We start from the raw sequence: 16390 nt of genomic DNA on the forward strand, positions 1-16390 counted from the left end.
ACACTAGCTTCATTAGTGTCACTAATCCTTTTGGTGAGTACCACTGAGCTGTGCAGTTAAATATAGTTAAAATAGTGTGTTTTATATTATGTGACTTTTATCACAGTGGTGGTGGCGGTTTAGTTGCTAAGTCATGTCTGACTCTTGCGACCCCATGGACTGTAGCCTGCCAGGCTCCTCTGTCCATGGGATTCTCCAGGTAAGAATACCAGAGTGGGTTGCCATTTCCTTCTCCAGGGATCTTCTTGACCCAGGAATCAAATCCATGTCTCCTGAATTGCAGGCAGATTCTTTACCGACAGCTATGAGGGAAGCCCTTTTAATTAATAAACTTTATTACTTATTGCTGATTAGTTCTTATATTCCTTTTAATTGCTTAACAGAAAGTTTTAGAGGAGATAAAAATGATGTTCTATATTTTTCAAAAATATATCTGTGGAGATGCTTTACCCAAGGAAACAATTTCACAATTAAAGGGAAATCTTTACCAGAACTAAATTGTGTTAATAGATGGTCCCTGAGAACTTTTCACAAAAATGACTCAGTTGTTCTGCTAATCCACTCAGTCCATTGAATTTATGATTATAAACAGAAAAATCTAAGAAGGAGCTGTAAATATTTACATTGTCACATCAGTTGTATATGGTGCCTATTTTAGTAAGTTCTTTGGATAAAGATTGCTTTAAAATTAAGGTAAAATATTTTCAGGTTTTAGCACTCTCTTTTACTATAATATATGTTTTAAAATCAAGGTAAAATATTTAGATAGGTAAACCTAAGAGATTCACATTGCACATTTAGGCGGTATGTAACACAGCGGATATTTTGGATTCAGGTGGCCACTCTAAGTGTCTTTCTCTCCCTCACCTCTTTGCATCTGTTCCCTTCCTCCCTTGCAGTTTGCTCCTGATGCAAAATGCGATTGTTACTTGCAATTTTAGTTTGAGATATGAACATTTGGAGTTATGTGTTTTTGAAAGAAAATGAAATGTAGATGGGTATTTTGTACCTTCAAAATAAGAAACAAGTAGCACTTTCTAAAATGTTTGACGATTGTTTCAGATTCAAATTTGTTTTGCAGAGTCAAACAAGTACCACTTGTCATCTTCATTGTATTAATTTTTTGGAAAATGAGCTAGGCTCTGCAATGTGATCTGACTCACAGCATTTGCATCCTGTTTTTTTCTTATACGCTTGCTCTTGATGGAGGGAAGATGGTCAGAAGTGGTCACCCCGACCTTACTGACAGTGGGTGCATATGGCTGTAGGCCAGCTGGGTGGCCATGCTGATTGTTATGAAACAAAGTGAAAGAAACAAAAGGGGAGCCGCTACAACTGCGGCTTCCCTGTTAGCTCTTTTCCTTTGTTGCTCAGAATCCAGATGGAGACAGCATCTTTGAAACTTGGGAAAATATGACATTTTCCTCTGTCTCTGCCTTCTCCTCACTCCCTGATGCATATTTTCATAGGATAAAGGAGCTAATCCTAGCTGTATCAGACAAGAGATCATTGTATTTATAACAGTTGTAAAGCAAGCATTTTATTGCTCGTGATTATTCCCAAGACTATGTAGTATTTATCAATGAACCAACCATCTCTAAGATAAATATATTTTGTGATTCAGGAACTTGGGTGGTACGTTCCCATGGGAGAGGGTCATTGTGTAAGAATGGCTGGATATCAGAATTATGTCATTACTCAGGTAAACCACAATTCCTGCTTAGATTGAGAGCGAGAGCTTGGAAATGTTGTCTTGTAGAAACTGGGCACTGAAGTGGGGAGGTGGAACCTTGGGAGCTGGTTAAGCATCTTAATCTCCGTACAGTATTTGTCATAACTTCCCTGAATCCCTGTCTCTTCTTTTAGATAGTAAGAGGTTCAGTTGGATGTTCTCTGCCTTTTTCCTTCCAGCTTTTAAAATTGTTTCTGAAGTTTTTCATGGCATTCAAACTGTCGAGGTGGGTTAGGAACAGCTGGGGACATTGGTTCGAAGAAGGAGCCTGACTGAGACTGTTTCACTGATCTTTTGCTTTTCTTGGATTTCCTGGTCTGCTCCACAAGCAGATCTGGCCGCTTCCGAGAACCCTGTGTTCCGATGGTCACCTCTGGAAGCATTATGGCGTTCATAAGTAGATGTGCCTCCGTGAGAGATTTGAACACCCCCTTTAAGGTCAGATCCTTTATGTTCAAGGCCTGATGCACATCTGTGTTCCAGGGGTTATTTTTCTTACCTGATATGAAGACTATTACCAAGCCCAGTTGTAACTTATGAGATAAAACTATAGCATCAAGCTTCTGGTTTTGCAAATATACCACCCTGAAAGATTTGCTGTGTGACAGGAAACTTATTTGCAAAATTACTTTTAATTCTCAGATGTGTTCTTCCATATTGGAGAGTTCCAATGTGATTTTTTTTGGGGGGGGTGCATATTTAACATTCCCCAGTGTCCCACTGATCTAAATATAATTTTACAACCTATAAACTATTGCACATATATCATAAAGGCTAGAAAAGATATGAGTTATAGTTAAGAGTTTAAGGCCAGAATGAGTTTTGAGAACTGTTTATAGTACTTTTAACATTTCAAGGAAAAAAAAGAAAAACTGATGAAATTTGATGTGCCTGCTAGGAGATATTACTTTATACCTTAATTTAAAAATTGGCTTGAATCAAGTAATATCTTCAATTTTTTTTTTTTTTTAACTAACTCCTGTTCAATACTTAAACTCAGTTCATCAGGAAAATTAACATAGTTAACAGTAAAATAGTTGTGAAATTTGAGCTGAAGACATGCTAATACAGTTTTGGCATTCAAAATCTTTGGATTTTGACTCTTTAAGTTTAAAATTTTAAACAAGTTACTGTGTAAAGTGTATTTAGTGTCTCTTGTTGCAAATTCTACCACATTTTAGTAGACTATATCATTTATAAATAGATATATAGTCTACTACTAGACAAAATTTTGTTTTGACATAAATAGCATGAATTTTGAATTTCCTTTTTGTCTTGTCATAGTTCTGCTCAGAAGTAGGAACAGATTTTAAACACATATCCTTTTCTTTGTCTCCTCTACCCCTGTTATTAATAATGATTAAGACTGTGAAAGATGGCAATTATAAAAATGGAAAGGAAGATGTATACATATATGTACCAGTATTTATGCTCATTTAGAGATGGGAATTACTGCTAATATGGAAATGATTGCTTGACCTACCAGAGTTTCAAATAATGCTTTTCTGTTCATTCCACTTGAAAATAGATGTGTGCCTAATATATGTGTGTGCTAAGTCGCTTCAGTCATGTCCAGTTCTTTGCAACTCTATGGACTGTATACCAGGCTCCTCTGTCCATGGGATTCTCCAGGCAAGAATACTGGAATTGTTTGCCATTCCCTTCTCCAGGGGATCTTCCTAAACCAGGGTTTGAACTTGTATCTCCTGTGTCTCCTGCATTGGCAGATTCTTTACCGTTGAGCCACCTGGGAAGCCCTCAAACAGTGCCTTAATAGGCATGCAGTTGGTTTAAACTGATAGGGGCCGCCAAACTTTCTGACTTCATGTGCAAGTCGGCTGTTGAACCTATGTGTGTGTGTGTGTGTGAATCACTTTATTTATCCTCACCTGTCTCTCCTCCTGACCAACCCCCTCCACTCTTATTTATATCTGTGAAGTGGAATGAAGGTCAGAATAGGGCATTGACAGCAGTCCTGTTTACAGACCCTTTTATGGTTATCTTTAAACTTTAGCTTTGGCATTGCTTCCAAGGGCATGCTTTGGTGTAGCCACCAAGAGGCACAAAAGATACACTCTGACCCCGAAGGGGACTGGGTCTGCCACACTGACTAGACAATATGACTATTGAAGATTCTAGCAAGCTTGCTGCAGTTAAAAAAGTGGTCTAAGCTATAACTACTCATTTCACTTCGGACTCATAATCTCAGGTTAGACATCCTGAAAAGAGTTTCCTTTGTTTTCCATCTGTTTTTTTGGGGGGAAACGATAAAGTAGAAGATTGAATTCTCTTGGACCACAATTGCAGAGTTGAAAAATATTGTAAATTTAAAATCTTAAAACCACACAGGAATATTCAAAACCATAGGATTCATAGAGGGTGTAAAAATAAAATCTGTATGCGTTGAGTGTTTAGTGTTTCAAAACGTGGCGCAATTCCTAATGACTTTGTAAAAGACGTTTGGAATTTTTGTTTTGAGATAAAGTGGAAATAGAATTGAGTTTCCTGTGCTAACTTAGAAATATCCATTACTTCTGTAATGCTCATGAAATTTTCCTTTATTTCTGCAGTAGGGATGTAGGTCTGCCAGGAAATCTGACCATCAGCTAAATAGCTGTTTCTGAGAGATAAAGCCTTGAAGCTGCAGCTTATTATGCCAGGAATAAGCCTCTGTCCCAAGGCATTGGGTGGGTTCTGTATGATTTCTTTTTATTGAATTGTAATTGGCTCAGGAAGAGGGGAGAGGGAACAGCTACTTAGCTTACTCCATACCCAGGGTACTGCTACCAGGGAGCAGCAAATTAATATGCATTTCTCAGCCTGGGTGACTTTTTGACACCTGATGATGTGGCAGTACATTTAGATGATAAGGAAAATCCCTGATCACAGCAGGAACATCTGGGTTTTTCTGGCAAGAGGGCAAGTTTCCTACCTTGTGCAGAAGCTTAAGTGGCTGTTTGGTCCAGTTTCTTCTAATTTAAAAGAAGAGTAATTCCTTATGGTGTTTTTCTTATATAATCTTTTAGATATAAAGTTGTGGCTTTAATAATTTTTTGCTGTCTGCAAATTTAGTACTTATTAGGGCTTTCTATTGGTCTGTTGGTCTATTTCTACTAATATATTGGTCCTACTGCTAGATTTTTACAAGTCTCAAGAAAAAGATTTCATGTTTTGCTTTAAGTTTACCAATATACAGAATTGAGACATTAATTTGATCATAGAATAAAATAGATGTAAAGGCCCATTCTCCAATTTATTATAAATTCAGTGTGAAACTATCAATGATTAACATTTTGGTTGGTTTATTTTTTTCTTTAGGTTATGGTATATAAGTTTTGCAAATACATTCAAAAAATATTTTTGTCTTTTATGTAGTTAGCTATAGTTTGGTCCATGGAAAATGTGGTCTTGCAAAGACATAGTTGCTGCTGCTGCTGCTAAGTCGCTTCAGTCGTGTCCGACTCTGTGCGACCCCATAGACGGCAGCCCACCAGGCTCCCCAATCCCTGGGATTCTTCAGGCAAGAACACTGGAGTGGGTTGCCATGTCCTTTCCCAATGCATGAAAGTGAAAAGTGAAAGTGAAGTTGCTCAGTCGTGTCCGACTCTTAGTGACCCCATGGACTGCAGCCTACCAGGCTCCTCCATCCATGGGATTTTCCAGGCAAGAGTACTGGAGTGGGGTGCCATTGCCTTCTCCAAAGACGTAGTTAAGAGCACCATAATTTAAAAATCACCGGAAAAAATATTTTCAAGTTGAAAATAGAACACACTATATACATTTCATTTAAAAATGGTGACTGTCCACACATATATTGTAGAAAATACAAGTAGAAACACATAGTGTGCTATTAGGTTTAAGTATGTGCTTACATCATTGAATACGAATCACAGCTTAATAGAACTATAAAGTGTTTGTACTTGATCCAGACTTCAGGCAGGATTTTGAGGAATAACGTTGCTGAAATGCCAGTAGCATGAGATGGTGCAGTCGACAAAATAACAGGTAATGTAGGGTAACAATTGGTAACATGTTTTAGAAATTCTTCACTTACCTGCTGATGACTACGGTGACTGACTGTAACTGGACTTTTCGTAAACACATTAATATATGAGTTTATTACTGACTTTACCATATTAACATTGAATTAGGAAAATTTTTTTTATGAGAGATATATTTTTCTTACCATTTAAAGGCTCAAAGTTGATTCTACTGATAGACCTTTTGATTTTTTTTAAGCCCTTATCTGCCTTAATATGATTACTTTGTGGTAGCCTGCTGCATGAATTACATGTCATAATTGACATAAATGGAGAAATGCCACACTACTTTTTAGATGCAATTGGAAATAATCATATTTTCTGCAGACGTTGTGTGCTGTAGTACTGTAGGTGTGACATAAAATTGAAATAGGCATCTAACAGTAGTATGCTGCAGTTCATGGGGTCGCAAAGTGTCGAACACGACTTAGCGGCTAATACTACTTATACTAAAAGACAGCAATACGTCTTTTAGTATAAATTTAAAAGTACAGTCTTTGTATTTCAGTGAAAGTGCATTTGCACTAAATTTTGTCATGATACCTTTATTAAAGCATTCCATTATCAATTTGATTTTTATTTAAAAAAATTTTCAGTTTTATTTCTTGAGTTGTTTCTGATGTTTCTCAAGATTATTTTATTAATTTCTTATTATGATTATTTGCCGAGCTGTGGCATGTGGGATCCTAGTTCCCCTACCAGAGATAGAACCTGCACCCCCTGCAGCAGAAGCATGGAGCCCTAACCCTTGGGATTCCAGGGAAGTCCCTCAATTTGATTTTTAAAACAACTGATAGAAATATTCCTTAAAAATTATGGGATTCTGAAACCCTGTGAAAATAGGAAACATAATAAGTATTCCAGAAAAAGCCTTCCACGTAGGTGTAGGCCACTGAGCTAAGTGCTAGAGTTTAAAGGTGACTGGTGATCTTCTGCCCAGGTGTCACTGTGATCATGAAAATAGCCATTTTAAAGATTAACTAAATTATAAGTTAGAATTATAATTAGCAGTAAAATTGGAATATAGTGATAATAAAATGCATGACACTACTTGTTCTGGTGAGAATCAGGGAATGCCTCTTCGAGAAAGCAGCTTGGACACTGGGTGTTGAGGAGTGGTGAGTGTCTTTACAGAAGAAGCGTTACTGGGAGTCTAGACTCGGGAAGATCCTGATGGAGATGGGAGGCCTGTGGCACTGAGGTCCCCAGCTCGGCCTCGTGTTTGTTGCAGGTATGGCGTGACCTAGAGGGCGTTATAGAAGAATCCTCTGTGGCAGGTTGTTGGAGAGGATGAGGATTGAGTGAGCCTCCAATTTGAGGGCTGCTGTAATCATTCAGGTGAGAGGCACATTGATTCTGTACGAGGGTGATGGCCAAAATCTAAGATCTTGGCCATGAACTCTGGATTCACAAGACCTAGCAACTGTGGGGATTAGGCAGGATGGAAAGAGGTGAAACAGGTGATGCTGTTTTTCAGAAGGGTGCTAGAATTGATACAGGAGTTGGGTTTCATTTTGGTCTACTGATTTTGAGGTATCTTGGGACATCCTGTTGGAAATTTAGATCATGAATTCAGAAAAAATATTTAGTGTTGGTGAGCTGTGTGTAGATATTTTCATGGGTTAGGTTTTGAAGGGCTTCCCAGGTGGCGCCAATGGTAAAGAACATGCCTGCCAGTGCAGGAGACTTAAGGACCATTCCTGGGTGGAGAAGATCCCCTGGAGGAGGGCATGGTAACCCACTCCAGTAATCTTGCCTGGAGAATCCCATGGACAGAGGAGCCTGGCGGGCTGAGGTCCATGGGTTTGCAAAGAATCAGATATGACTGAAGTGACTTGGCATGTGTGCAGATTTTGAAACTGTACACTTTTGGGCTTGTTCAGGGAGACGGTGGTGAGTGGTCCATAGTAAGAGCCCACAGGGGCCATTTAAAAGATGAGGAATCTCCATCATTATGGAGATTCAAAAGGAATCAAAAGCACCAGCAGCTTCTTGGATTCTAGACATCAGCAAGAGTGTTTTGTAGCATCTTGTCTCATCATTTTAAGGATAGATTTTCCCTTTTGCAAGTGGTATTTCATCATGTTGCATAAACCCTGTTCATTGTCAACTTTTCACCTAACGGTTTTAGCACCCATTAATTATCTTTGCCTGAATGAATGATTTCATTAGGAGTTGAAAATGGTGATTTTTCTAATTCTATTAATTATTCTATTATTATGTGCATTACTCTTCATGTTTTCTGAAAGGACAAGCTTTCCTCCTCAACTATTGGTTACTTTGAAATACCATTTCTACAGAAAAAGCAGGCCGTATTTTTTTAATGCTCTCTGTTTGATTGTTCATTTTCAAAGTAGAGAGTTGGTATAATAATACTTTCTAGTGGTGGGAAATGAATAGCAAAACCAGGTCCCTAGTCAATGGTAGGAGCACAAGATCCTTGATGTAAAACTTGTGCTTCTGTTTCTCCACCCTTCCATCTTTCCTCTCTTCATGGATCTTTTAGTTTCTGTCATTAATAAATTTGTCTGCCTTTTATGACTTATTTGAATGCCTGGTCAGTAAGTTTAGGGGCTACCATGTGAAGCATAGATTTGCTTTGTTGTGAAGTTATTATGCTCAAGGAAGGGCTCTTAATATTTTGGGATGCAGTGAACTTTAGTTGCTTCATTTGCTTGATTCCTTTCTTTAGACTTCGTCTGTGTCCTCTACTCTACTTTACCCTTTCCGTGTTCTTATAAGCAGAGTCAGTACTTCATCGTGGACGTGGAGCAGCCGCCTAATCTCACCAGCATTTTCCTTGTACTTGTGGTTGTGCCTCATCACAACTTTGACCCACAGTAACCAGCAGGATACAGAGTTTTTCTAGTAAAAAGTAGTTGCTGCTAATTCTACTATTGTGTTTCTAATGTTTACTTTCTGTAGTTTGGTTATAAAAAGTTACAAAGTTTCACGCTACAGTTGATACTGGTAAATATGTATAGATTAAATTTTTTTTCAGAAGTCACAATATTGGCATAGGTCCAGGATGACCAGTTCATTTTTAAGTTTTATCCTCTGATGGAACAGAAAACAGTATCCTGGTCTATTCTAAGGTCTGTGCAGTCAATCCTATTATGTTACATTTTTTGTTTCTGTGTGTGTTTGCTGCTAATGTGGTTTAAATAATGAAGAATAAGAATCAATCATGTGTATGAAGATTTTTACAGCCAGACTACCCTCAACAAAGTTTTTAAGGAAAATATTTGGGTATGTAATATGGGCACTGTTGTTAAGTTAGCTGAAGTGAGGCTAACATTTTAAATTTGTTCTTTTAGAAGATACTTAGATTTAGCTATTGAACTGAAATGCTCAATTTTCCTACCTTATCCTAGCCTTCTCATTTCTTTTCAGAACACTGAGATTAAGCCAAAGCTCTAAAGCCAAAGCAAGTTGTTATAAATTATTATTTGAAAGAAACACCTTGGCTGCTCTGGGGTATATTAAATAACTATTTATCAATCAAAGACATCTCATCTCAAGCATGTTGGGGTGAACAATTATGTGTATATTATGTACCATGTGTCGGGATAGGCTAATTTTTTTCTTTTCCCATTATTTGAATTAATGTTTACAACTAGCTTGTGAAGGAGGTAACTGAAGAGCCCAGAGTCTTCAATCTCTTGCCCAAAGTCGTGAAACTATGAGGATCTAAATAAAGTGCAAATTCATTCATCTTCTCTGTTATAAATGTTTTTGGAAAATTATAGAAAACATGTCACAACATTATTCTAAGATTGGAAAGAAGAAGAAAAGAGCAATGCCATGACTGAGTGATGTAAAAGTCTACCATGGAAGTATTTTCCTGCAGAGGTTGGTCCAGAGGAGGGCAGCGTGTGCAGTTCTGTCCGCTGTGCTCCTACCCATGGGGCCACAGCCATCAGACTCCCTTTCCCAGGCAGGTGACTGCATTTCTGAGGTCTAAACTGGAGGAAATGACCTCAGTCAGCTCTTTGGTATCGAGTAGGGGAAAACATTTCAAATATGTAGAATCATTTTTCCTCTGCTACTTTAGAAAAACCAGGTGCATCATTAATTTGCAAAGTCTGGTTTTTTACAAGACACCTTTTTGTTTCTTTTTGAATAGAAAGATGAAAACTACAGAAGCCTCCCACGGGACACTAGTAACTGGTCTAACCAATTTCAGAGAGACAATGCTCGCTCATCTCTGAGTGCCAGTCACCCAATGGTGGACAAGTGGCTGGAGAAGCAAGAACAGGTAACATAAACGCATCCTTCTGCTCGTGTCGGTGGTATAACTTCCTGGCCTACCCCCTAGGCATTTCCCTCCATCACAGTGATGCTTGGAGATAAGTGGTTCTGCCCAACTGTAGTTAAATACCAGGCTCTGTATCTGAGTGTGTCTAACATAAATGTAGACTGTTTTGGTGGTGGTCCCTGAGCAAAGATTTCTCCTAAGCAGTTGCTGTAGATTCTCAAGAATTACCACCATAGAGCTTTTTGGGTTGTGAGGCACAGATATTTGGTATGAATAATGCAGTTTATAAGTAGACTTTCAAGGCCACCCGTGGGGGACTTCTCTGGCAGTCCAGGGGTTAAGACGTCACCTTCCAATGCAGGGGGTGCAGATAGATCCCACATGCCTCACAGCCAGAAAAACCAAAACATAAAAAACAGAAGCAATATTGTAACAAATTTAATGAAAACTTTAAAAATGGTCTATATAAAACAGAGGGGCTTAAAACAATTACCTATGAGTTCCGCTCTCTATTGAGAGGCAATAAAGTCAAAAGATCTGAAGGTTTGAAATAAAAATTTCTGTTTCCCTTGATTTCACTTTATGGGAGAAGTAGACATTCTAGTATTGTTTCAGCAATTGTCAGGTTTGGGGGCTTCTCCTTTCACAAAAGACCAGGACCTGTTGGAGGCATCTCTGTTTTTGCAGTTGCTTAGTTCACTCTGCAGAGTAGCCGCCTCCAATTCATAAAATCAAAAATTGGTCACCACTCAGCATACATAATGGCTTCCTATCTTAGGAAGGGGACTGTTTGCCATTTGTATGAAAACTAAGAGGTTTTCTGCTAAGTTTTGATGTATAAAAAAATTCTTGCAGTGTCATTTAAAAAAAAGTGTTAATTGCTTATTGTTAGTTACAGCGTTTTCTCTGTAGTTTTAATAGTATTGATATTAAAAATCTGTGTGTTTGGTTCCCGCATCACTTATTTAAAAAGTTCGTATGGATCACAAACTAGGTGAGTACTCAGTGACAGGATGCTTGGTTGTGTATTTGTTTCAGTAATTTCTAAAATTATTGATAATGTGGTTGCCTAGATACTGGAATAAGCTGTTTTTCAATTTAGATTGATGATATCAGTGGAAGGAAACCCTATTCTACTGAATTCATCTCAGTCTATTTTTTCAGTATAATCTAAAATAGTTCTATGTATGTGGGGTATTTGAACAATGAAAAACGACAGTTTGCCTTTGATGCCTGCAATGATATGATTTTTATCTGATAGTAAGGAGCATAAAACTTTGTGTAATGGAAAATTTTTTAAATAATTAAAAAGCCATTGAAGTTCTAGTAGGAAGAACAAGTGATAAAAACAAATGAAAAACCAGTGGAAATGAAATAGTAATACCGATTAGGTTAAAGTCCATGAGATTATCACTTTGAAGTAAAGTTTTTTTATTGATTACTTTTTATTTGAAAAAAGTAGTACAATAAATTATAAAGACAGCACAGAGTTCTGATGCACACTTCACATGGCTTAGTGATAGCAGCTAACATAAATAACCACATTATCAAAAAAGTTGAAACAACACTATTAACTATTATTTGGTTTCTGCCAGTTTTTACTTGTATTCTTTTGATGTATGTGTGTTAGTTGCTGTCATATCCGACTCTTTGTGGTCCCATGGACTATAGCCCACCAGTCTCCTCTGTTGCCATTTCCTTCTCCAGGGGTTTTGATGTATAGATTTATTAAAAAAATTTTTATTGGAGTGTAGTTGCTTCACAGTGTTAGTTTCTGCTGGACGGCAAAGCGAATCAGCTATACGTATACATACATCCTCTCTTTTGTGGATTTCCTTCCCATTTAGGTCACCACACTGTGTTGAGAGAGAGTCAGCTCTCACTGAAGCAACTTTTTAAAATGAAGATGGTTTAGCTGGGCTGGGGATCAGACTGGCAGCTGCCTGCCGTTCACCTTGTACGGGGTTTGGGCTCTTGGTCATCATGTCTACCCCCAGATTATTCATATAATAGATGAGTTTATCATTAAACCTGCCTCATCAGCGATGTAATACCTGCTGAGGGTTTACAGTCATGCCTGGTACCCAGAAAAACTCACTGTGTCAGAGTATTTGCTGGAAAAACATTGGGTATGAATACAGAATATCTGGATTGTGTGATAAGGAAGCACTCCTTGTTCCTGTAACAAGAAGTCTGGGGGAAGGGCAGAGGGGGCTTCGCTTTTGGCCCCGGTGGCCTCCCTCAAGGCCTGGGGTCCCCAGCTGTTCTGGGAGTCTCCCGAGGTCTCCACTAGTCTCTTCCTGCATGATTCAGACCATCACATCCTTGCAGAGGAAGGGGGCCATGCCCTTCTGTTCACTGTGGCTCACTTGAAAGCAGATAAGCTTTCCCTGCCAGCTTGCCTCTTTCCTTACCCACCAGATGCCCTCTGTGTTTTGTTGTTCAGAATTGCATGACTTGCCGGCCCGTTTCTAAATCAGAGGCAGTAAAGTACCTGTATTGGTTTAGTCTAATCAAACTTGACCTCCTGGAACTAGGGGTGGAAATAAGGGTTTACCTTTCCTGAAACACAGTTGCTCGTCACTAAACACAACCACACACACACACACACACACACACACACACAATCAGGGCTCTGTTCCAGCAAAAGTTGCTGATTCTGATTGTTTTTTTTTTTTTCTTTTTTTTGCAAGATTCAGAGAAAAAAAATTGGCAGCCAGGAGTTTCTAAAATATTATACATTTAATTATTTCTAAAAATATAACTTTGTCTTAATGTTGCAGTTGTAGGCCTGTAAAGAAAGTAAAATAGTTTTTCTTTGTAATTTTGGAATTTCTGTTTAAGCAAAAGGAATTCATTGAGAAGCCACACAAACACATCCCTCCACCCCAAATAAGCCTTGCTTTGCTTCTTTTGAAGTTATCTTAAGTATTTGTTCTATGATAAAAAAGTTTTTTTAAAAAAGTACTTTTTCAGTCTATGTAGCCCACTGTAGATGACATTCAGTTCAATTCAGTTCAGTGTCTCAGTCATGTCCGACTCTTTGCGACCCCATGAATTGCAGCACGCCAGGCCTCCCTGTCCATCACCAACTCCCAGAGTTCACTCAGACTCACATCCATCGAGCCCGTGATGCCATCCAGCCATCTCATCCTCTGCCGTCCCCTTCTCCTCCTGCCCCCAATCCCTCCCAGCATCAGGGTCTTTTCTAATGAGTCAACTCTTCGCATGAGGTAGCCAAAGTACTGGAGTTTCAGCTTTAGCATCATTCCTTCCAAGGAAATCCCAGGGCTCATCTCCTTTAGAATGGACTGGTTGGGTCTCCTTGCAGTCCAAGGGACCCTCAAGAGTCTTCTCCAACACCACAGTTTAAAAGCATCAATTCTTCGGTGCTCAGCCTTCTTCACAGTCCAACTCTCACATCCATACATGACCACAGGAAAAACCATAGCCTTGACTAAATGGACCTTTGTTGGCAAAGTAATGTCTCTGGTTTTCAACATACTATCTAGGTTGGTCATAAAACTTTTCTTCCAAGGAGTAAGCGTCTTTTAATTTCATGGCTGCAGTCACCATCTGCAGTGATTTTGGAGCCCCCCAAAATAAAGTCTGACACTGTTTCCACTCTTTCCCCATCTATTTCCCATGGAGTGATGGGACCAGATGCCATGATCTTCATTTTCTGAATATTGAGCTTTAAGCCAACTTTTTCACTCTCCTCTTTCACTTTCATCAAGAGGCTTTTAGTTCCTCTTCACTTTCTGCCATAGGGGTGGTGTCATGTTCATATCTGAGGTTATTGATATTTCTCCCAGCAATCTTGATTCAGCTTGTGCTTCCTCCAGCCCAGCGTTTCTCATGATGTACTCTGCATATAAGTTAAATAAGCAGGGTGACAATATACAGTTTTGACGCACTCCTTTTCCTATTTGGAACCAGTCCGTTGTTCCATGTCCAGTTCTAACTGTTGCTTCCTGACCTGCATATAGGTTTCTCAAGAGGCAGGTCAGGTTGTCTGGTATTCCCACCTCTTTCAGAATTTTCCACAATTTATTGTGATCCACACAGTCAAAGGCTTTGGCATAGTCAATAAAGCAGACATAGATGTTTTTCTGGAACTCTCTTGCTTTTTTGATGATCCAGCGGATGTTGGCAATTTGGTTTCTGGTTCCTCTGCCTTTTCTAAAACCAGCTTGAACATCTGGAAGTTCACGGTTCACATATTGCTGAAGCCTGGCTTGGAGAATTTTGAGCATTACTTTACTAGTGTGTGAGATGAGTGCAATTGTGCAGTAGTTGACATTACCTAATTGCTAATTGATTCCTGAGCCCACAACATCTTTTTCCTTAGCTTAGAAATGATGATTCATTCATTAAATTTAGTGGTTTACCATCAGCTAGATAATTAACCAACCTGAAAACTACTTAACTAGACAGGAAGAGCAAAAACAAAATTCATATTAAAACTTTGGCTTAAAGTAAGCACAGTTGTTTGGATAGAAGAGGACAAATAAGTTATGCTGGATACACTGGAAATCTAGTCCAGCCATTCTCATTTAATTGTAGATTTATTCATTTAGCTGTTCCCATGAGTCATCTGACTTTAATGGCCTGATGCCTTGTCTGTGGTTTTTTTTTTTTTTTTTTTCTGCCTTAATTTTTACCATTAAAAATAAAGTAAAGGAGTGGCATCAGGTAGATAAAAGAATGTTTCATATGGTTTAAAGGAAAGTCAGCCCTTGCCTTTAGGATTTGAGGTCACAAGGGTGGAACTGGTATCTCCTCTTAGTTCTGCCATCTGTCCTAAAGAGGTCGGGAGAGTTCCAGATTCTATATGCCAGCACTTGTTTTGTTTTTGCTCTGTTTCCTACTGGAGTGCTTGCCTCTCATTAGCTCTGTTTTTTTAAGGCAATTATGCCCACATCAGCAGTGCCAATGGGACTAAACAGCAGGGATGAAAAGGACAAAGGAGGGTGTGAGTGCTGAGCTAGCAGGCACATCTGGAAGCTGAGGTGCTTTCCCTTTTGTGGATGGACCCTACATAGGAGGGCCACTGAATCTTCCTTCCCTCAGTGTTGCTAAGTTACACCTCTGTGACCAGAGGTATGTGGTATAATGACCTCTGACCCAGGAAGCACTTGGAATCAAACTTCACATGATTATGGAATCATGACTGACCTCACTGCTCAGAATAACCTGTAGCTGCATCCTACATCAAGATCATCTCAGAAGGTAGTACTGAGCATCCTTCAAAGGCAACCTTTTCTTACCTCAGTCATTTGACTTCCTTCTTCTGAGAGCATTCAGGGGAAGCACAGAGGATTTGAAGACTAAATCAGTATGTTGTGTTGCCTTTAAAAAGTTCTCCTGGGACTTCCCTGGTTGGCCAATAGCTAGGACTCTGAGCTTTCCCTGCAAGGGGGCATTAGTTGGAACCCTGGTGTGGGCACTAAGATCCCACCCACATGCCATGCCAACAAGTTTTATAAAAATAATAAAATTAGGTCTTAAATAAAATAAAATGTAAAAAAAATATTCTCCTGCTTTAAAAATTTTGATTCTAAGATCTAAGTAACAAAAAACGCAACAAAGTCCTTAGTTTTGATGTGTGGCTATGTTTTAAGAAATCTGAATTTCTTTTTATGATTACCACTTCCCTGACTCTTCATGGACTATAATATTGGCAGATAATAGATCATAAGCTGCCTTTGTTCTTATATCCCCATGGTTTATTGCAGCTAATAAATTCCGCAAAAGAGGAGGCAGGATCTTTACAATATGTGATTGGGAGAATTTGGGACTAGACCTGCAGAGGGACCTTAAGGGAAATTTAAGCTAATTGGGAGCCTGCCATTTTCACTACCTTGTCTGGGTGAACAGGCCTGAAGCCAATTAGCAGAAAGAGTGGTGAGGTGGAAGGCACATTCCAGCCACCACTTACGCTGTGTTACAGGGGACGACTGCCCTGACCTTTAGAGGAAAGTCCATGCTTTAAGGTTTTTCCCATCAAGCAAAAACTTCATCTAATTGGCAGGTTATACTGAGGGAGGCAGACTCAGGGAAAGCCTTAAACGTGTGGTGATGGCGAGATTCAGGCTTGACATTGAATGTGCTGCCGCCGCCCCGCTGGAGCCTATGAGGCTGTGAGGTTTAGAAGCGCTGACCTGCCTTTTTCTTTCTTATTTTGTGTACTTCTGTCGCTGTCTCCAGACCTGATGCTCTTGCTGCAGACTTTTTCATGTCGACAGGACATTTCTGACTTATGATCACATCTTCCTTCTAAAATGAAGGTGGTTAATCCAGGGAGGGATAGGTTTGTTTTTATGTCAGCCTGTGTTTGTTGAGTTGTAGAGATTATAA

General features: G+C 39.1%; 1 protein-coding gene across 28 annotated transcripts in view; it reads left to right on the forward strand.

Annotated features, from left to right (window-relative positions):
- Positions 1-16390, forward strand: part of PARD3 (par-3 family cell polarity regulator) — a 569666-nt gene that overhangs the window by 259389 nt on the left and 293887 nt on the right. For 24 of the 28 annotated variants that reach the window (XM_027976558.2, XM_027976565.2, XM_027976560.2 and 21 more), the window contains one exon: positions 9899-10030. The exons of the other annotated variants lie outside the window; for them this stretch is intronic. In XM_027976558.2, the coding sequence (XP_027832359.2) occupies positions 9899-10030 (132 nt within the window). The remainder of the gene's footprint in view (positions 1-9898; positions 10031-16390) is intronic. 28 annotated transcript variants of the gene reach the window in all.

Source organism: Ovis aries, chromosome 13, assembly GCF_016772045.2.
Source record: "Ovis aries strain OAR_USU_Benz2616 breed Rambouillet chromosome 13, ARS-UI_Ramb_v3.0, whole genome shotgun sequence".
Taxonomy (NCBI): domain Eukaryota; kingdom Metazoa; phylum Chordata; class Mammalia; order Artiodactyla; family Bovidae; genus Ovis; species Ovis aries.